This window comes from Geotrypetes seraphini, chromosome 2, assembly GCF_902459505.1.
Source record: "Geotrypetes seraphini chromosome 2, aGeoSer1.1, whole genome shotgun sequence".
NCBI classification, from domain to species: Eukaryota; Metazoa; Chordata; class Amphibia; order Gymnophiona; family Dermophiidae; genus Geotrypetes; species Geotrypetes seraphini.
Window position 1 is genome coordinate 457,741,778 of NC_047085.1, and position 19,989 is coordinate 457,761,766.

At 42.8% G+C, this 19,989-nt stretch overlaps 1 protein-coding gene across 4 annotated transcripts in view; it reads right to left on the bottom strand.

Moving 5' to 3' along the window:
• Positions 1-664: 664 nt before the first annotated feature.
• PFKP (phosphofructokinase, platelet) overlaps positions 665-19,989 on the bottom strand; it is a 258,884-nt gene continuing 239,559 nt past the window's right edge. For all 4 annotated transcript variants that reach the window (XM_033931533.1, XM_033931534.1, XM_033931531.1 and 1 more), the window contains exons 20-22: positions 19,883-19,982; positions 8,609-8,714; positions 665-1,186 (exon numbers count right to left, since the gene is read on the bottom strand). In XM_033931533.1, coding sequence (XP_033787424.1) covers positions 1,036-1,186; positions 8,609-8,714; positions 19,883-19,982 — 357 coding nt within the window. In that variant the 3' untranslated portion in view covers positions 665-1,035. The remainder of the gene's footprint in view (positions 1,187-8,608; positions 8,715-19,882; positions 19,983-19,989) is intronic.

The window sequence follows — 19,989 nt, forward strand, 5'->3', positions numbered from 1 at the left end:
GCTTCTATGAAGCTTATAAACAACTATAACACTGAGGAGAATGTCTGAGATATGACCCTGGTTTATTGATGGAATTTTGAAGTCAAAATATAACTTATAGACAACAACAGACGGCATTTTGAATTTCCAAACACAATTATGTAAAATTCTGGAAGTCTTGTAATTTCTCTGAATTTGTATTTTTAATACAAAAATTGTTTTAAAGCTCAAATCATGTGCTAGCATTCCCTCTTTGGGAAAGAAAAAGGAAATTTATGAATGTAAACCTGTCAAAATAGTGAGTAGGAGTTCATTTTCCTTTCTAGATTAGAACTACTCTAAAGCTATATCTCCAACTATATCCCACATTAGCTATAAGTTTAAAAAATTATGCTAGTTCTGTTTATGAATATAAATCTCTGGCCATGGTACCACCTACTGAGCTTTGCTCGTGTCATGGGTATTTGTGTATATTACCCTATAAATGGTGAGTCAGGTGCTACAAATGTGCTTAGCAGGTTTCTCACTATGACGTTGTCTTTGCTTTTACTGGTGAAGCCTCAAGGGATACAATATTTGATATATATTTTTATGATATATCTTACTCATGAGTTGCATAATAAATAATTATTGAAGGTGCTTCTATTGTTTAATTCAGAGGATGGTTCAGTAAACTATCACAGAATGGTTTGCAACAGCACTTTTTATTCCACTTGAGATACACAATATAATTCTTTACATTTTGACACAATAAAACATCTTTTCTACACATGAGCCTAACACACTCTGATACAAAGTGCAATCAATAGATATTTCTAAAGTGCATGTATGATGAGATATGCTGCAAACAAGATACTGAGAGAGTGTGTTGCTGATGCTATTTATCAAGAATTTTATGAATGAAAACAAGACACAAGGGAATGAGAACAGTTATATGTGCTACACTAATAACTTAGAAAATGTTATAAAACAAAGCAGCAACACATACATTGTGAGGGATCATAGCACACTATGGATCTGCTATCATAACCACTTAAACTAGACTCGTGCGTTGCCTTAGATGGGACCAGTGTCTGTTTCTGCTCTTGGTCTACACACATGTTCCAGCTGTCCAGAATCAGAAACATCATAGCTGGTTTTATATTTGGCCAAAATTTTCATCAGAGGTCGCATTTTCAGCCACCACTGTTCCTTTGGGATTCTGTGCCTGGTGAAAAAGCAGCCATGTCGAAACAATTAATTCTGTACCTCTATGTATTAATTCTGTACCTCTACAAATGAAATTCATAGTTATGGTTACCATTTTCATTTGATTAAACATTAATACTCCCCAAACTGCATTTTGTATAAGCATATCGGACTCACCTCTTAGCTGATTCTTCAACAAGAAACAATTCCAACTTTTGATACAATCTCATCCTTGGACTAATAGATTACTGCAACATACTATACCTCCCCTGCCCAGCGATCATGATAAAGCAACAACAATACAAAATACAGCCCTAAGACTCATCTATTCACTGAAAAAATACGACCACATCACAGAGGCATACCACGACTCACACTGGCTCCCAATACAAGCAATAGTACACTTCAAATTCTATTGCCTACTATTCAAAGCTATTAACAGAGACAACCCAACCTACTGGAACAACCTACTAACTCAATCCATCTCAACCAGACACAGGAGAACCCACTCACTATTGTCACCAACACTCCTCAGCGCAGAGCTATCGTGTGACAAACACTGGTATTCTGGCGTGTCCCCTTTAACCAGGGGTATCTTCAGGACTTTTCAGTTGGCCCTAGGCGAGACAAGGTAAGTATGGGTTTTCAAAACACCACCAGTCAAACCACGTTCTTCAAGCAAGAATAAGATGTTTATTCTGACCTCAGTGGTCAAAAAGGTGCAACATAAAACAAAGTTACTTTAGCATTTCATTCAAAACAAAGTCCATTGCAAAAATAAAGAAATACCAAAATAGAAATCTCATACAGGTGGTTTTGCCTGAGATCTTGTATTCTGATTCAGAAATGCACTTTATAATGGTGTTCAAACACAAGTTAAATTCTCTCCCAGCAATATTTGTTAGAGGCATGAAACAGCTGTCTTTCAGCAGTCAGGCAACGTTCAGAACAAACCCTTGTTACAAACAATATTAGATACCTCATTAGGCAGTAAGCCACAGCACAGCCTTGCGCCCAGCGTTTCTTCAGCTACCTCATGGAAGGCAAAAACAAACAGCTGAGGGAGATAAGCTAATTAGCTTCCCAGGAACGGGAGCCACAGCAGGATTTTCACAGTTCAAAAATAAACTTAAATATTCAACCTTTAGGTTCTTTTGCTCAAACCTGGCTTTAAGTAAATCCAGTAGTCAGTATTCAGGTAAGTATTGTACTTAAACCAAAAATCATAATAAAGCCCAAACACATAGCAAATTATTCAGGCTTTTTCTCATACAGAAAGAAAGCATGAGAGAGAAAAAAACCTCCACTAACTGTTTCACAGTTACTCACTCTCTCTCTTTCTTATTCAATATCCATGGCTTCTGCCTGGCTCTCTATCACAGGACCAGCGGTTTGTACCTCCATGCTTTCCACACCATTAGGAAACTGGAAGCCTGAGGTGGGGAGGAACTCTTCCACCTCCTGCATAGGCCAATCTGGAACTTCTGGCTCTGCTGCCTGACTCCATGGCTCCTGTCCTGCCTTGGGCTATGGGAGTGACTCACCCCGGTCACTCGCTCCTCCTCTTGCTGCTTGCATCAGTCTGCTCTTAAGCAGCTCAGAGCCAATCCCCTTCAGCCTGTAGCTTTGGTTCTAAAGCAGCTTTTCTCTGCCTGGGTTTATTCAGTGCAGCTACATTCCTTGTGGCTTCTCTAGCTGCTCTATAGCCCGGAGGCTGCTGTTGCCAGTCTGTCTGCCTCTGTTCCATACCATTATCATTCTGAATATAGGGGCAAGAGAGGTAAGTCTCAGGTTGACCGCCAGAATCAACCTGGTCAGCTCTTCTGCACCGGATCTTACCAGAGTCAAGACTAGAGCTGATGCTGGGTTTGTCACACTATTCACATACCCGCCAACCAAAAATGTCAAACGAAGAAGACTATATGACAACCTAATGGTCACCAGAGCAGCAAAACTAGACAGACAACTCACCAATCTGCTGTCTTCGACCACAGACTACAAAACCTTCAAAAAAGAAACTAAAACTCTACTCTTCAAAAAATACATAAAACCTATTTAAGACGACCAGTTCCTTCCCAAGCTCCAAATACTACACTGTCTACTCTTTATCAAATCTAAAATGTTCAAATTACCCAACTTGTATTACCTAATTTCACGACAATTCTTATGTAATCCGCCTATATATCTTGCAACTTCATGACAACTCTTATGTAATCCGCCTTGAACTGCAAGGTAATGGCAGAATAGAAATCACTAATGTACTGTAATGTAATGATCTAGTCTAGTCTAGTCTAGTCTAATCTAATCTAGTCTTCAGTTTATATACCGGGTCATCTCTCATCGGAGCTCAACTCGGTTTACAAGTAGTCAAAAGACCAGAATATACATAAAATAAGGAGAAGTAAAGATAGTAAAAATTAATTTATCATAAATGTAATTATTGCAATGTTAATGATTAGTCGGTTCTGCAGGTAAACTATTTAGGTATTGAGAGAATAACAGGGTTTTTAAGGTTTTCCAAAACAATTTCAATTGGTCTATCATTCTAACAGAACCAGGAAGTTTATATTCCCATATTGTATTCCCAAATTAATAACAAGTTTCTTATCCTAATAGTTGGCCCTGTTTACAAAAAAATATTTGTCCACTCTGCTGGTCATGCTATAGTTCTGTTTTATGTACTCTGTGATGCCTGTTTGCTGCAGCACCCGTTATAAGTACTCCAGAGTCCTGATTTACTTTGTCAGTGGCTTGGGAAAAATCCCAGAATTGCTTTAGTGTCATTGCAAAGACCAATTGCGGAGGGAGGGGTAAATTTTCCCAACTTTTATAGGTATCATCAAGCCTATATTTTACGTCAAGGTATGTATTGGATCCTCCCAGAGCCCACTGACAATATTCCAGACTGGTTCTGGCTAGAATGGAGACTTATGTTTCCTTTACGTCTTAGTCATGTAGTTAGTATCAAAATGCCAAGGCTATACAAAGAACATAAAATATTCATGGATACATGGAAAACTTTAAGATACATAAGTAATCTAACTCCTATTCCAATTAGTAAATCAACAACTCAAACGATTTGGTTAAACCCCAAGATCAAAATAGGCGGTTTCAAAATAATCTGGAAAAACTGGATGACAGCAGGTATTCGTATTTTAGATGATATAATAAAAAATGGTAAAATGCTGGAGTTTTCACAATTGCAACATAAATTTGATCTTAATAAAACACAATATTTTAGATGGTTGCAATTGAAGCAATCCATTCAGGTAGGGTTCCCTGAATGGAAAAATCTTACTAATTATCACAGTTTGGAATTCTTGTGTTTCCAGATAAACTCAATAGGACATGAAGCCGCACAATGGTATAAATTAATATCCGGATATATAAATAAAAAACCAAAAAATGGACTTAGAGACATTTGGAGCATTGAGATAAAACATCATATTAATGCATCTCAATGGCCACGACTTTGGTCTTGGAGGATAAAATGTACGGTGTCAGTATCTATGAGACAAACTTGGTTTTTTCTTTTGCATAGAGCTTTATGGACCCCTACACGTTTACATAGAATTGATAGCTCTAAATCTAATAGATGCTGGCACTAGAGAATGACACGGTGAAAAAATTGGTCCCCATCACCGCCCCGTCCCCGTCTCACCATCCTCTGCACCGCCCCGTCACCGCCATTCCCTTCACCGCCCCGTCACCGCCACTGCCACCCCATTCACCACCCCGTCACCGCCACTGCAACCCCATTCACCGCCCCGTCACCGTCACCGCTGCATACATAAAAGCCTCAAACGGGTACGATTTTATATACTTTTCTTTATTTACGTATAAAGGAAACATTCTTTAAAACTTTAAAACTTAGTTAAATATTAGTTAATAACTATACAAAAACAAAACACGCAGAGAAAAAATTAATTAATATAAATTCTCAAAACTGACACATTTTGATCACTAAATTTAAAATAGTTATTTTTCATACAGTTTTTCAATCACTAATCTTCCACCACCCCTGGGGCTAGCAATGCAAAAACAAACACGACATGTACTTTAAATGCTTACAATGTTAGCCTACATGGTAAGTAGACGCGGCCGCTGTACCTAATCGCGGCAAAGATCTCCCTGCCGTGATTAGCATAGTGACCGCGGCTACGGCTGCAAGTCTCCCCTCCCCCCAGCGATCACGGCAGGAGGGCACCCAACCCCTCCTGTAGACCCCCCCCAACGGCCCTCCCGATAATCGCAGCAGAAGGGTACCCAACCCCTCCTGCCGGTCCTCCCAATGGCCTCCCCTAAGATCGCCGGCAGGAGGGTACCCAACCCCTCCTGCTGGACCCCCCCCCAACGAACCCTCCCACCCCGGAACCCCCTTAGTCTTACTTTCCAAGTTGGACCGGACGGCTCCTCACACGTATGGCCAGCAGGCTTGCCTCCGTCCAAATGAGGCGGGCCCGCCCCTACCCTGCCCAACCCACAGGATCCTAGGGCCTGATTGGTCTAGGCACCTAAAGCCACTCCCGCTATAGGAGGGGCCTTAGGTGCTTGGGCCAATCAGGCCCTAGGATCCTGTGGGTTAGGCAGGGGAGAGGAGGGGCGGGCCCGCCTCATTTGGACGGAGGCAGGCCTGCTGGCCAGACGAGCGAGGAGCTGTCCGGTCCAACTTGGAAAGTAAGACTAAGGGTGGTGTTTCGGGATGGCGGGGTTTGTTGGGGGAGGGTCCGGCAGGAGGGGTTGGGCACCCTCCTATTGGCGATATAGGGGGCCGTTGGGGGTGCCGGCAGGAGGGGTTGGGCACGCTCCTACCAGTGATCATAGGGGGGCTGTTGGGGAGCTGGCAGGAGGGGTTGGATATCCTCCTGCTGCGATCGTCGGGGGGGCTGTTGGGGTAGGCAGGAGGGGATGGGTACCCTCCTGCCGCGATCGTTGGGGAAGGCTGGTTCTGTCGGCATGAAGGGCTGAGGGCGATCGTCGGGGGGGGGGAGCGGGTTCTATTGGCAGGAAGGGTTGATCTGACAAATGAGGAGCACGGTGAAACACAGGTAAATAGCGGTTCCTAGAAGGGGGGACATTGGCCTGCGGGGACAAATCTATTCACCGTTTTTGCGGGCGGTGAAAGGATTTGTCCCCGCGTCTGCGGCGATTTGCTAATGAGGTCACCATAACCCGCAGCCAAACCGCAGCCACGCAGCGGTTCGCTGCGGGGATCGCTCCCCGTGTCATTCTCTAGCTGGCACTGTCATGTTGAAATTGGGACATTAGACCATCTTTTATTCTTTTGTCCATTCATCTTAACATTCTGGAAATCAATTTGGCCCCAAATTAATAGGATGTTAGAAAATCCAGTAGCCTTGACATATGATACTATATTATTTGGAACAACAATGAGAGCAAGAAGTCAAATCTCATCAAGTAATAACAAACTTCTATTTATTTTAACTGGAATAGCAATACAACAAATCACATTCAATTGGAAACAACATGATAGGTTAAATTACACTTTCTGGTGGAATTCTGTTTGCCATATATACAAAATGGAACTCACCATAGCAACACAAAAAGGATATATTAATAAATTTCAAAAAATATGGAGACCATTAACAGAATTTTGTAAAGAACAATAATTTTCCCATGTTTAGAATTTGATTAGAAGGGAAAGGGGGGAACATATTTTTGAATAATATACAATATATAAAAATTTAAATGTATAATATAATTAATGGAATATTGATTGAAAGGGAGGGGGAGGGATGGGATATTATTATTATAATTAATAAGAAATATGTAATTTTAAAATTCTGATATATTAATTGCATCTATTTAAAAAAAAAAAAAAGTTTTAAATAATTTATCAATATGTAAGCTTATCAAGTGTGTATATATAAGTTTGTATAAAGAATATGTAATTCACTTGTTGTAACATAAGAAAATGAATAAAAAAATTCAAAAAAAAGAAAAGTTGTCTACAAAATGCGTTACTTGGAAATATTTCTTACAGTGAATGTGATTGATGCTTATAAAGAAAATTATACTGTTTTGTTACATCACTGGATTTGTTTGCCATGTGTTCTAAACTGCCCTTAAGTCTGTGGGGGTGTATCGCATTCTACAAAATCATGCTGTTTTCTAAATGGCTTTTTGTCTTACACGTCTTCCCATTGTATTTGACTAATAGACATTTACAGACTTTTCACTCTGGATTATGCATGTTTTTGTGGAATAACAGAAAGCATGGCGAAACCCAATCCTGAAATCAATGTGTCAGGCCTGGCACTGGATTTGCAAGCAATTTCAGGTGTTTCCTTGGTCCAACGGCTTTCTTTTGTTGTTGGGCAATTTGGATTTGGACCCAGACTCCTCTAAGCACTCTCTCTTTGCCTGGAAAGACCAAGGCTTGGTATTTGTCAAGGACATTGTCACAGAGGAAGGGTCCATGTAATCCATGGTTGACCTTAATTTGGTCACGTGTGCTTGGCTGGTTTATGGCCAAGTACATCACTATCTACCCGGGAGTCAGTGAATGAAGATTTTGTGGTGGAACTTTTTTCATTGTCTAGAACAACGTCGATAAATATTTCCTTTTATCAAATGAGTTTGAATAATCTGGTCTTGCCTTTTGACTTTGAGCAGATAGCCCTGTTTGTTTTCTTTCTTCCTGTTTATGTGTTATTGGAAATTCAATTAAAATTATTGCAAAAAAAGAACTTACATATATTACTTCTACAGAAAATAAAGTATAATGTACCTGATTGTAAAACAGCTAAGATGACTTTGATAGGCGGTATATAAAAACCTAATAAACTCAGAATGGTAAATGCTCCACCACCCATTCAATTCCTATGGGTGTTGGAGCATCTATCGTGTTAGCCCACACTATCAGGCTTCATAAAAGAGGCCTTATATAAAGAAATATCAAGAATATTTTTATTTTAGTGTTTAATTTGTCATTACAAAGTGTTTCCGTTTGGATACTTTCTTAAGAGTGTATGTACCATTCTGTTGACTGACTTAGGGCTCCTTTTACTAAACAAACTAGAGGTTTTTAGCGTGGGCCAGTGAGGTAAATGCTCCGATGCTCATAGAATTCCTATGAGCGTTGGAGCACTTAGCCCATCAGCTCCCGCTAAAAATCTCAAGCGCCATTTTAAAAACCCTAGCGTTAATGAAAATGTATTCTTATATCTCCAAAAGCAGTCCATTTGTTTAATAACTGAGCAACGTTAGGCCTTCTATTTATGCAGTTCTACATGCCTAGTTAGCACTCATGTTCTTATCCTGCTCAGATTTGAGATGGCTGGTTAGTGCTGATAATTTAGCTTTGAATATCAAGTTCAGTTGTATTTTGCAAAGTTCTCCTCTCTGCTATCTAAGCCATTCCTGTTGCTGTGGCTATGTTAAGTTTATCCCTCACTTGAACTACCACAAGCTTACTTACTCAAAATCAGTGTCATCCTTCAGCAGCACCACAGGTTGAAAGAGAAGATTGCGCCTGTGCATTCCTAACAAACAAACTGTGTCTTCAGTGTTAGCAAACACCCGGCCTATAATGAAAAAGGAAAACCTTTTTATTCTGCCAAACTAACATTTCACTATGAGCAGAACGGTTTGAAGAAAAATTCTCACTTTAAAGGCAATCAAACACTTATCCCTTTGTCACATAAAGCACAGTTACTTACCGTAACAGGTGTTATCCAGGGACAGCAGGCAGATATTCTTGACTGATGGGTGACGGCACCGACAGAGCCCCGGTACGGACAATTTTAGAGTGATTGCACTCTAAGAACTTGGAAAGTTCTAGTAGGCCGCACCGTGCACGCGCGAGTGCCTTCCTGCCCGACAGAGGCGCGCGGTCCCCAGTTAGGATAAGCCAGCTAAGAAGCCAACCCGGGGAGGTGGGTGGGACGCAAGAATATCTGCCTGCTGTCCCTGGATAACACCTGTTACGGTAAGTAACTGTGCTTTATCCCAGGACAAGTAGGCAGCATATTCTTGACTGATGGGTGACCTCCAAGCTAACAAAAAGAGGGATGGAGGGAAGGTTGGCCATTAGGAAAACAAATTTTGCAAAACAGATTGGCCGAAGTGTCCATCCTTTCTGGAGAATGCATCCAGACAATAGTGAGATGTAAAAGTATGAACTGAGGACCAAGTAGCAGCTTTGCAGATTTCCTCAATAGGAGTGGAACGGAGGAAAGCCACAGATGCTGCCATAGCTCGAACTCTATGGGCCGTGACAGAACCTTCCAGTGTCAGTCCGGACTGAGGATAACAGAATGAAATGCACGCTGCAAGCCAATTAGACAACGTACAACGTACGTTTAGAATCCAATTTATTCGGATCAAAGGACAGAAAGAGTTGGGGAGATGATCTGTGGGGTTTAGTACGCTCTAAATAGTAAGCTAAAGCCTGCTTACAGTCCAAAGTATGCAGAGCCTGTTCTCCAGAATGAGAGTGAGGTTTCGGAAAGAAGACAGGCAGAACAATGGATTGGTTGAGATGGAATTCAGAGACAACCTTAGGGAGAAACTTTGGATGTGTACGCAGAACCACCTTGTCATGATGAAAGACTGTAAAAGGTGGATCCGCCACCAGTGCATGTAGCTCACTGACCCTCCTGGCAGAGGTTAGAGCAATAAGGAAGACCACTTTCCAAGTGAGAAACTTGAAAGGAGCCGTAGCCAAAGGTTCAAACGGAGGCTTCATTAAGGCGGAGAGAACCACATTAAGATCCCAGATTACAGGGGGAGCTTTAAGAGGTGGTTTCACATTAAAAAGACCCCGCATGAATCTGGAAACCAAAGGATGAGCTGAAAGGAGTTTTCCATGAACTGGCTCATGAAAAGTAGCAATAGTATTGAGGTGGACTCTGATGGAAGTAGACTTGAGACCAGAGTCAGACAAAGAAAGAAGGTAATCCAACAAGGTCTCCACTGCAAGGGACGTAGGATTATGATGATGAAGAAGACACCAGGAAGAAAATCTTGTCCACTTCTGATGGTAACATTGCAGAGTGGCAGGTTTCCTGGAGGCATCCAGAATAGAACGAATGGGCTGAGACAAAAGAGTATCATTCGAAGTCAGCCCGAGAGATACCAAACTGTCAGGTGCAGAGACTGAAGGTTGGGATGCAGAAGGGTCTCCTGATGCTGTGTAAGCAGAGAAGGAAACAATGGAAGAAGAATAGGCTCCCTGGAACTGAGTTGAAGTAGAAGGGAGAACCAATGTTGCCTGGGCCATCGTGGAGCGATGAGAATCATGGTGGCCTGTTCCCTCTTGAGCTTGAACAAGGTTCGCAACATGAGAGGTAGCGGAGGGAAAGCATACAGGAACAGATTCGACCAGTCCAGGAGAAATGCATCCGCTGCCAGACGGTGAGGAGTGTAGAGTCTGGAGCAGAAGAGGGGCAGCTGGTGATTGTGAGGAGCTGCAAAGAGGTCTATCTGAGGAGTGCCCCACTGAGCGAAGATGGACTGTAGAGTTAAAGGATCGAGAGTCCACTCGTGAGGCTGGAGAATTCTGCTGAATTTGTCCGCTAAGGAATTCTGTTCTCCCTGAATGTAGATAGCTTTCAGGAAGAGTTGGTGATTTGTGGCCCAAGCCCAAATCTTCTGGGCTTCCTGGCACAAGAGGCGAGAGCCTGCCCCACCCTGCTTGTTGATGTAGTACATTGCAACTTGATTGTCTGTGCACAGCAGGAGGACTTGAGGAAAGAGAAGACGTTGGAAGGCCTTGAGGGCATAAAACATTGCTCTGAGTTCCAGGAAATTGATGTAATGCTTCATTTCCTGGGCTGTCCAAAGACCTTGAGTTTGGAATTCGTTCAAATGAGCTCCCCAGGCATAAGGGGAGGCGTCGGTGGTGATGACAAGTTGATGAGGAGATAGATGGAACAAAAGACCTCTGGAGAGATTTGAGGACATCAACCACCATTGTAGAGACTGACGAAGAGATGATGTCACAAATATGTGTCGTGAGCAAGGATCCGTCGCTTGGGACCACTGGGTAGCTAGGGTCCATTGAGGAGTGCGCAGGTGAAGACGTGCGAAGGGTGTGACATGAACTGTGGAGGCCATGTGACCCAAGAGTATCATCATTTGCTTGGCAGAGATGGAACGTTGTGGAAGCACCTGCTGACATAGAGATTGAAGAGTTTGAAGACGGTTGGACGGCAGGAACGCTAACATGAGAACTGTGTCCAGCAGCGCTCCAATGAATTGAAGTCTCTGAGTGGGGATGAGATGAGATTTGGGTAGATTGATCTCGAACCCCAGAAGTTGTAGAAACAGGATGGTTTGGTTGGTGGCCAGGAGTACTGTCTGAGATGAACTGGCCTTGATTAACCAGTCGTCCAGGTAAGGAAAGGCCTGAAGGTGGTGAGAGCGTAGAAAGGCAGCCACCACAATCAGACATTTGGTGAACACTCTTGGAGAGGAGGCAAGACCGAAGGGCAGCACCTTGTATTGGTAATGACAATGATTGATCATGAAGCGGAGGTACTGTCTGGAGGCCAGAGTGACCGGTGTGTGAGTATATGCCTCTTTGAGATCGAGGAAGCATAGCCAGTCGCCTTGATTGAGAAGAGGGTAAAGAGTGGCCAGAGAAAGCATCCTGAATTTCTCTTTGACCAAGCATTTGTTGAGATCGCGAAGATCTAGGATGGGTCTGAGATCTCCTGTTTTTTTGGGGACTAGAAAATAACGGGAGTAGAATCCCTGTCCCTGCTGATCTAGAGGAACTTCCTCTATGGCGTTCAGAAGGAGGAGGGATTGAACCTCTTGAAGAAGGAGGGAAGACTGAGGAGTGTTCAAAGCAGACTCTTTTGGCAGACTTTGGGTAGGAAGAGTCTGAAAGTTGAGAGAATAGCCGTGGCGGATGATGTTGAGGACCCACTGATCCGAGGTGATGATTTCCCTACGGCTGATGTAAAAAGCAAGGCGTCCTCCTATAGGTCGTGGAAGATGGGTAGATGGTAGAACACTGGCTATGCCCTGGAGAACCAAGTCAAAAGGGTTGGGAAGACTTTTGTGGAGGAGGAGGCTTCACCTGTTGTTGTTGTTGTGCTGGCCTAGGGGTTTGCCTTTGTTGTTGTCGCTGATGCCTAGGCTGTTGAGGAGCCGGTGGCAAAGGACGAGCCACATAGCGGCGTTGGTAGGCCGATTGCTGCCGAAAAGGCCTGGTAGGTGGGGTCTTCTTTTTTGTTTTGAGGAGAGTATCCCACCTAGTCTCATGGGCAGAGAGCTTTTGGGTAGTGGAGTCCATGGATTCTCCAAAGAGCTCATCACCTAGGCAAGGCGCATTAGCCAGTCGATCTTGATGGTTGACATCAAGTTCTGAGACCCTGAGCCATGCCAGACGACGCATGGCCACCGACATGGCCGTGGCTCGAGAGGTCAGCTCAAATGTGTCGTAGATCGACCGGACCATGAATTTGCGAAGTTGTAAAAGAGATGAAGAAGTTTGGCGAAAGGCAGATCTCTTGCGGTCAGGGAGGTACTTTTCAAAAGCAGTCAGATTTTGAATGAGATGCTTTACATAAAACGAGAAATGAAAAGCATAATTCCCTGACCTGTTAGCTAGCATCGCATTCTGATACAACCTCTTGCCAAATTTATCCATGGCTTTACCTTCTCTGCCAGGAGGGACTGAGGCGTACACACTAGCTCCCGTGGATTTCTTTAAAGTGGATTCCACCAAGAGAGACTCATGTGGAAGTTGTGGTTTGTCAAAGCCAGGAATGGGGATGACTTTATATAAGGAGTCCAGTTTACGAGGGGCTCCTGGGATGGTTAAAGGCGTCTCCAGATTCTTGTAAAAAGTCTCTCTCAAGATATCATGGAGAGGCAATTTCAGAAATTCCCTTGGAGGCTGGTCAAAATCCAGTGCATCAAGAAACGCTTTGGATTTTTTGGACTCAGCCTCCAAGGGAATAGAGAGAGAGTCACACATCTCTTTCAGAAATGAGGTGAAAGAGGTTGCATCAGGCTTAGAGGACGGATCTAAAACAGAAGGATCCTCGTCAGCCGATGAACACTCCCCCTCAGAGAGAAGAGGCTCTTCGGAGTCACCCCACAGATCAGGATTCCTAACTTGGAAGCTGCGATCCCGGGACTCCGGTGTGGAAGGTTCCAGGTGTCGAGTTTTGCGTGTCGACTTACCCGACCTTAGAGAAGCGGTACCGGGAGATGTTAAGGGCTGTGTCGGTGCCGAAGTTTGCACAGCCAGGTGTAAGGACCTCGGTTCCGGTGCTAAGATCGGCATGGATACCGATGAAGCAGAATGTACCGGTACCGACAAAATGGATGCAGATAAAAGGGGCTGCTCCACTGTCGGTACCGGCTCAGACCGGACCTGTAAGGCTCGGTTTCAAGAGTGCAGGAAGGAGCTGTTGCAACTGCTCCTTGAGCTGCACCTGGAGGACGGCGGCAATTCGCTCGTCCAGCGAAGGCACCGGTACCGCTTTTTTCTTCTGCGGTACCTTCGGTGCCGCTCGATACTCCGAAGAGGAGGAACCCGAGGTCGAGGGGCTCACCTCAATCGGTGCGGAGCGCTTCCGCGGGCGCCTCGAGGTCAGCAGGACTGGGCTCGCTGCTACTGAGACCGGAGGACGCTCCAGCGGGGAAGGCTTCTTAGCCGGCTTACCTGGAGGGTGCGACGCTGGCGCGGTGTAGACGAGGTGGGTGCCGACTGAGATGGGGCCGATGCCGCAGAATCAGACATATCGGCACCAAACAATAACCGTTGCTGGATCTGACGGTTTTTCAAGGTTCTCTTTTTTAAAGTGGCACAGCGGGTGCAGGTGGACGCCCGATGGTCAGGACCCAGGCACTGTAAGCACCAGTTATGCGGGTCGGTGAGAGAAATGGGCTGTGCGCACCGCTGGCACTTCTTAAACCCGGGTTGGGGGGGCATGAACGTAAAAACGGCTTCTGCCAAATCGAAGGCCGAGGCCTCGATGGTGGCAGCAGGCCCCGCCGGGGCAAAACCTAAGAAAGAAAAGAAAAAAGAAACTTCTTTTTTTTTTTTTTTTAAATAAGAAAAATAATAAAAGAAAAAAGGAAATACAATTTCCGAAGAGGTTTTCGCGAGCGGGACGGCGATCAGGAAAAAAGTTTTCAACAGCCGTTGAAAAGTGCGTCTTCTTAGCTCCGTGGAAACTAAGAAACTGGGGACCGCGCGCCTCTGTCGGGTGGGAAGGCACTCGCACGTGCGCTGTGCGGCCTACTAGAACTTTCCAAGTTCTTAGAGTGCAATCACTCTAAAATTGTCCATACCGGGGCTCCGTCGGTGCCGTCACCCATCAGTCAAGAATATGCTGCCTGCTTGTCCTGGGATAATACCATATTCTTAGGAGGTATCTCACCTACACTTAAAAACACTGATGTGAAACCAATGTGTTTATGAAAAATCTTTACTCCTAATTTAAGCTTGTATTCTTTAATGTTACGTTTTTATTTTAGTGTTTAATTTGTCATTACAAAGTGTTATCGTATGGATACTTTCTTAAGGGTGTATGTACCATTCTGTTAACTAACTTAGGGCTCCTTTCACTAAACGAACTAGAGGTTTTTAGCGTGGGCCAGTGAGGTAAATGCTCCGATGCTCCTAGAATTCCTATAAGCGTTGGAGCACTTAGCCCATCAGCTCCCGCTAAAAACCTCTAGCGCCATTTTAAAAACTCCAGCGTTAATAATTATAAATAAGTAAACATTCAGCTTAATTTCCTCGATATGTTCAGTGAGCCATTTTTGTTTACAGCTTTTATTATTGGCCTGAGCTAATAATTGAACAGAAAAATAATAGTCTTTGTAGGAGGTAATTAGTTCTCTACTACAGCCAGATAGACAAACCAGTGCTCTTATGAGAAGACAGCATAACTGCAAACAAAATTTCAGCCAAATTCTACACAAGGCACTAAAAATTGTGAATGCAAGTTTTAATTTAATAATCCAATTAGTGCTGATATTTGGGATCTTAAACAATTATCTGTGCTAATTGGAATTAAGATTTGCACATTAGGTGTGGGAATTGTGCATAAACTTTGTGTGGCTCCATAAAAGGTTATAGCCATGGGTGGATCTGCACCTAATTTAGGCACAAGGATTTATACCGCTTTTCAGTTAGTGTAAATCTGTGGTCTCAAACTCAAACCCTTTGCAGGGCCACATTTTGGATTTGTAGATACTTGGAGGGCCTCTGAAAAAATGGTTAATGTCTTATTAAAGAAATGACAATTTTGCATGAGGTAAAACTCTTTATAGTTTATAAATCTTTCCTTTTGTCTAAGTCTTAATAATAATATTGTAATTTATAGCTAAAGAGACATATGATCAAGAAATTATTTTATTTTACTTTTGTGATTATAATAAACATATCGAGGGCCTCAAAATAGTACCTGGCGGGCCACATGTGGCCTCTGAGCTGTGAGTTTGAGACCACTGGTGTAAATGGTCACGCCTAAAGTTAGGCATGATACCTGGCACCAAGCACTATTCTATAATGGCGCCTAATTTTGAGCACTGTTTAAAGCCCTAAGTGCTATTTTTTAATGCCGATTCTTTGGGCAACATTTATGGAATCTAGTCTTGTGTGATTATCTCCAATAGCGCATGCTAATCCAGTTCAGAGGGGCATAAGGCAAGAACCTCAAATCCCACAGATAAATTCCTGTTCCTTGCACTAATGAACTGGTTCACTTTTACTTTTAAAATGAATCTGAATTTATAGGTTACAATATAAGAAATGATTATACAATTTAAGTGTGACCCCACAGCAGCTTTGTCAAAGTGCAATTAACATTTTAACATTCCACCCTGAAAAAGAGTATTTACATTTATTTATGTTTTCCATTTCGGCCAGCAAGAAGAAAAAAGGGAAGAGAGAAAAGGAAGAGCAGATTTAACTAGGTTAGAGTGAGTTTCTAAATTCAGTATCGTCAGCTAGAGCAGCTTGTCCGGAAACAGTATTTGTGAAAAGAGAAATAGAGGCTTTTACAAAGCCACAGTAGCAATTCTCCTGCAACAAATGCGCCGAAGTCCAAAGGAATTGAATGGGCTTTGGTGCATTTGCCATCCTGGGAGACATTATTTCCCTAGAACAGTGCTGGAAAATACAGTAATGTGGTCACCATGAAGTTTAGGTTCTGTGGAGACTTAGAATGCCCTGTCTGGGTTGTAGCAGAAATCAGTACCTTGGTCAAAACAGTTAAGTGGAAATTGTTATTGAAGACAGATGGCTAGAGACACTTCTTTATTTTTGTAGTCTGTCAGCAAGAGTGGGGATGATGGTAGCAGATAACTAATGGGCAGACTGGAGGAACTGTTCAGGTTTTTATCTGCTGTCATTTACTATGTTACTGTACTATACAACCACGGTAAGCAATTAATGTGCTCATCAACCAATGTAATGTACTATGATTTTCTAACCAATAGGACAAAATGGAGCAGAACTACTGTAGAATGCTACAGATTGGGAAACAGACATCCGTATAAAAAGATGGTACCATTCTGAAAACTTAGTTTGAAAAAAAAATTTTTTTCCACACAATTAAAGGTTTATACTATACTATACTGTACTGTATTACGCAAGGTCAACTTCCATCAGATCAGCCACTGGAAATGGACAGCCTTGTTGCTCCGGAATGACAGTAGATGAAGACATTGACGCTGGTAGGTTAACTTCAGCCTGATCAAACTCTGTGTATGATTCGAGGCTGGCAGACTGACTTGGAATGTTTGACGCCTCTTCATCAGCACTGTCCCCGATGCCTGCATTCTCGTCCAGATCTTCATTGCTGGGCTCTATGCACTGTCTTCCAACATTCTTCAACATCTTCATATATCATATCCTTCAAGCCTTCTCCACTGATTTTTTTGAGCAAAGTATATAATAGATTCCACATTTCTATCTGTGTTTCATGCTACACCTTCAAAGCCCTCAAAATTAGTAATACAATCTGACCAAATTTTTTTTACCATCAATTGTTCAAACTATGTGATACCATCCCAGGCTATGCCAAACATGTCTATTACATTGCATATTATAACTGTCTTTCAGTAAAGCTCTTGCAAGTAGTGGCTCTTGAAAGCCTTTATTATTCTCTGATCATGGGGCTGAATGATAGATGATAGAAACATGATGACAGATAAAGGCCAAATGGCTCATCTAGTATGCCCATCCGCAGTAACCATTATCTCTTTCTCTCTCTGAGAGATCCCACATGCCAATCCCAGGCTTTCTTGAATTCAGACACAGTCTCTGTCTCCACCACCTCTTCCGGGAGACTGTTCCATGTATCTACCACCCTTTCTGTAAAAAAAACTTTAATGTCAGGGTGTGCATTTTCAAGAGAGCATGGTGACAGGGTACTGGTGCATTATCCAAAATCAGCAAAGTTTTTACGGTGGAGATAACATTCAACTTCTAGAAGGAAACAGTTGCTGAACCAATCCCAGAATAATTAGTGGTGCCATCTCCAATGAACTGGCATGCAGTTCATGTTCTTTCCTTTAAGTGCACGAGGATTTTAGGCTCTGTAGACCATAAGAGGTTTGCATTTGAAATCACCCTTAGCATTGGCACACAATAACATGGTGGAACGGTTTTTAAATGCCTTGAATCTTGGAGCTTAAGCTGCCATTTTCATTATATATCTCCTTTTCCCAGTCTGCTTGTCAAAAAAAAGCCAGTCTCATCAACACTGAAGACCTGCTCTGGCATATACCCCTTTTAAAAAATTATTCAGAAGCTTTGTTGTCAGCTGAACCTGCCTTCCAAGAAAGGCTTACATTTTTTTGAGCACTTTTTAAAACACGCTAGCCAACCTGAACTTACAGAAAAGGTTTTTGTGTTTTCCTGATCCTGGGTGATGTGTTTGTATATCTCTCTGGCTTTCATCCTCACAGCAATGCTGTGCCCTGTGCTTTTTTTTATTTTTTTCATCCACCATTTGCATTATCCACAAATTTAGCAACTTCTTCATCTTTTCCATTGACTCATGTGGTTTTGGAACTTTTAGTGAAGCTTTGTGAACAGAACGAGAAATATCTTCCTGTTTTTGCCAGATGGATTGGATTGATAATTCATTCACCTGAAAGTTGCTGCTAACAGTAGAAGCAGACTTGCCAGAACGAAGCCTGACTAACAGATATTTTATCACTAAAGCACATCACGTGTTTTTTTTCCTTTTTTGAGCTTGCGACTCACTCCCTTGATGCTTGGTGACCATTTTCAGAAGCAAATGCAAAAACTGCCAATTTTTAAGTATGTAGGTTCGCAAATACACAAATATAGCGGCATGAATAGTGCTCGCAATGCACACAACCGCGGATATGCAAAATTGCACTTATGGGAAATGCAAATAGCGAGAACGGAATATACTCAAATTAAGGACATTAACTAATGGTATACAGCAGAAATCAATCCTTAATCTAGTTCTTTATCATTTTTGTAAGTGATATTGTGGAAGAGCTTAGGTAAAGTTGCCTCTATGATATCAAAATCAGAAATAGGGTAGATACCCTGCAAGGTAAGGATAACACAAGGAGGTGAATGATGCAGTGAATACACATAGCTCTCATACATATTCATTGTGAAAATCCTGAAGACTAAGCTGAGTTGTGGATCTCAAGGACTAGATTTGATGACCCCCTGATTTGACCCCTGGCTATATGAGCCACCTTGTAATTTATTTCAAAATTTCCCCCCTTTTTTACAAAGGCACAGTAGAGGTTTAAACCTTGGTAGAAAGTTTCTACTTTGGGTCTGGAGCACTAAATACCCTGATGCTCACAGAATTCCTATCGCCCGTCAATCAGTTCAAAGCGCCAGTTACAGAATCGCTCCAAGATAGGCAGCTGAAATGTAGGACTGTAAAACCCAGGGCTACATTTCAGCCACTTATATTTGCCGCTAAACTGCAGCAGCCGATCACGGCAGGAGGATTCCCCCATCAGCTGAATGGCAGGGATTTCCCCAAGCTGTGATTCTGTAACTGGCACCCAAGTTATGGGCGCCGGTTACAGATTTGCGGCTTTAGGCAGTTCCTGCTGATCAGCTGATATTGGAGGGGGAAATTCCCCTGCCGTGATCGGCAGAGAACAGCTGTAGCAAGGAACCCCCATATCCAACCTCAAATCAGCCTGGGATGCACCGGGGAGGGGCCTATGGCCCTGATTGGGCCAGGTGCCTAAGGCCCCTCCCATAAGAGGGGCTATAGGCACCTGGGCCAACCGGAGTCTTAGGCCTCTTTCCCAGTACATTCTGGGATGCACTGGGAGTGGCCTAAGACTACGATTGGCCAGATCTCTAAGGCCACTTCCATTGCTTTCCAAATACTTGTATGGCTAGTTTACTGCTTGAGACATATTACTTTGAATTAAAACAGCTAAAAACCTTAAATATAAGAAAAAAATAGCCACACATGGTCAGATCAATGGTCCATCTAGCTCAGTATCCTGTTTCCAACAGTGGCCAATCCAGGTAACAAGTATGCACCATTGGTTTTTATGACTTTATACGTATGGATGAGATTGGTTTTATTATAACAAGGAAACCAATGTGGAACAAGAGTGCCTTTTTCTTACAAGCAATACCTTGTTAAAACTTTGTGATGCAAGTTTTAAGAAAACATTTTTACACTGTAGCTTTACACCTGCTATGGCTGTTGTCCTTAACCAATAAGCTGCACTAAAAGCCTGACATTTTACTTACCTTTTTTGTAGTTTTCCTTTAGTTTTCTAGAGATCCACTGTATGGCTTTTGCAGAAATTTTGGTTCCAAAGTTTCTGTCGAAAGGGGATGGTGCACCTCCCTGTAAG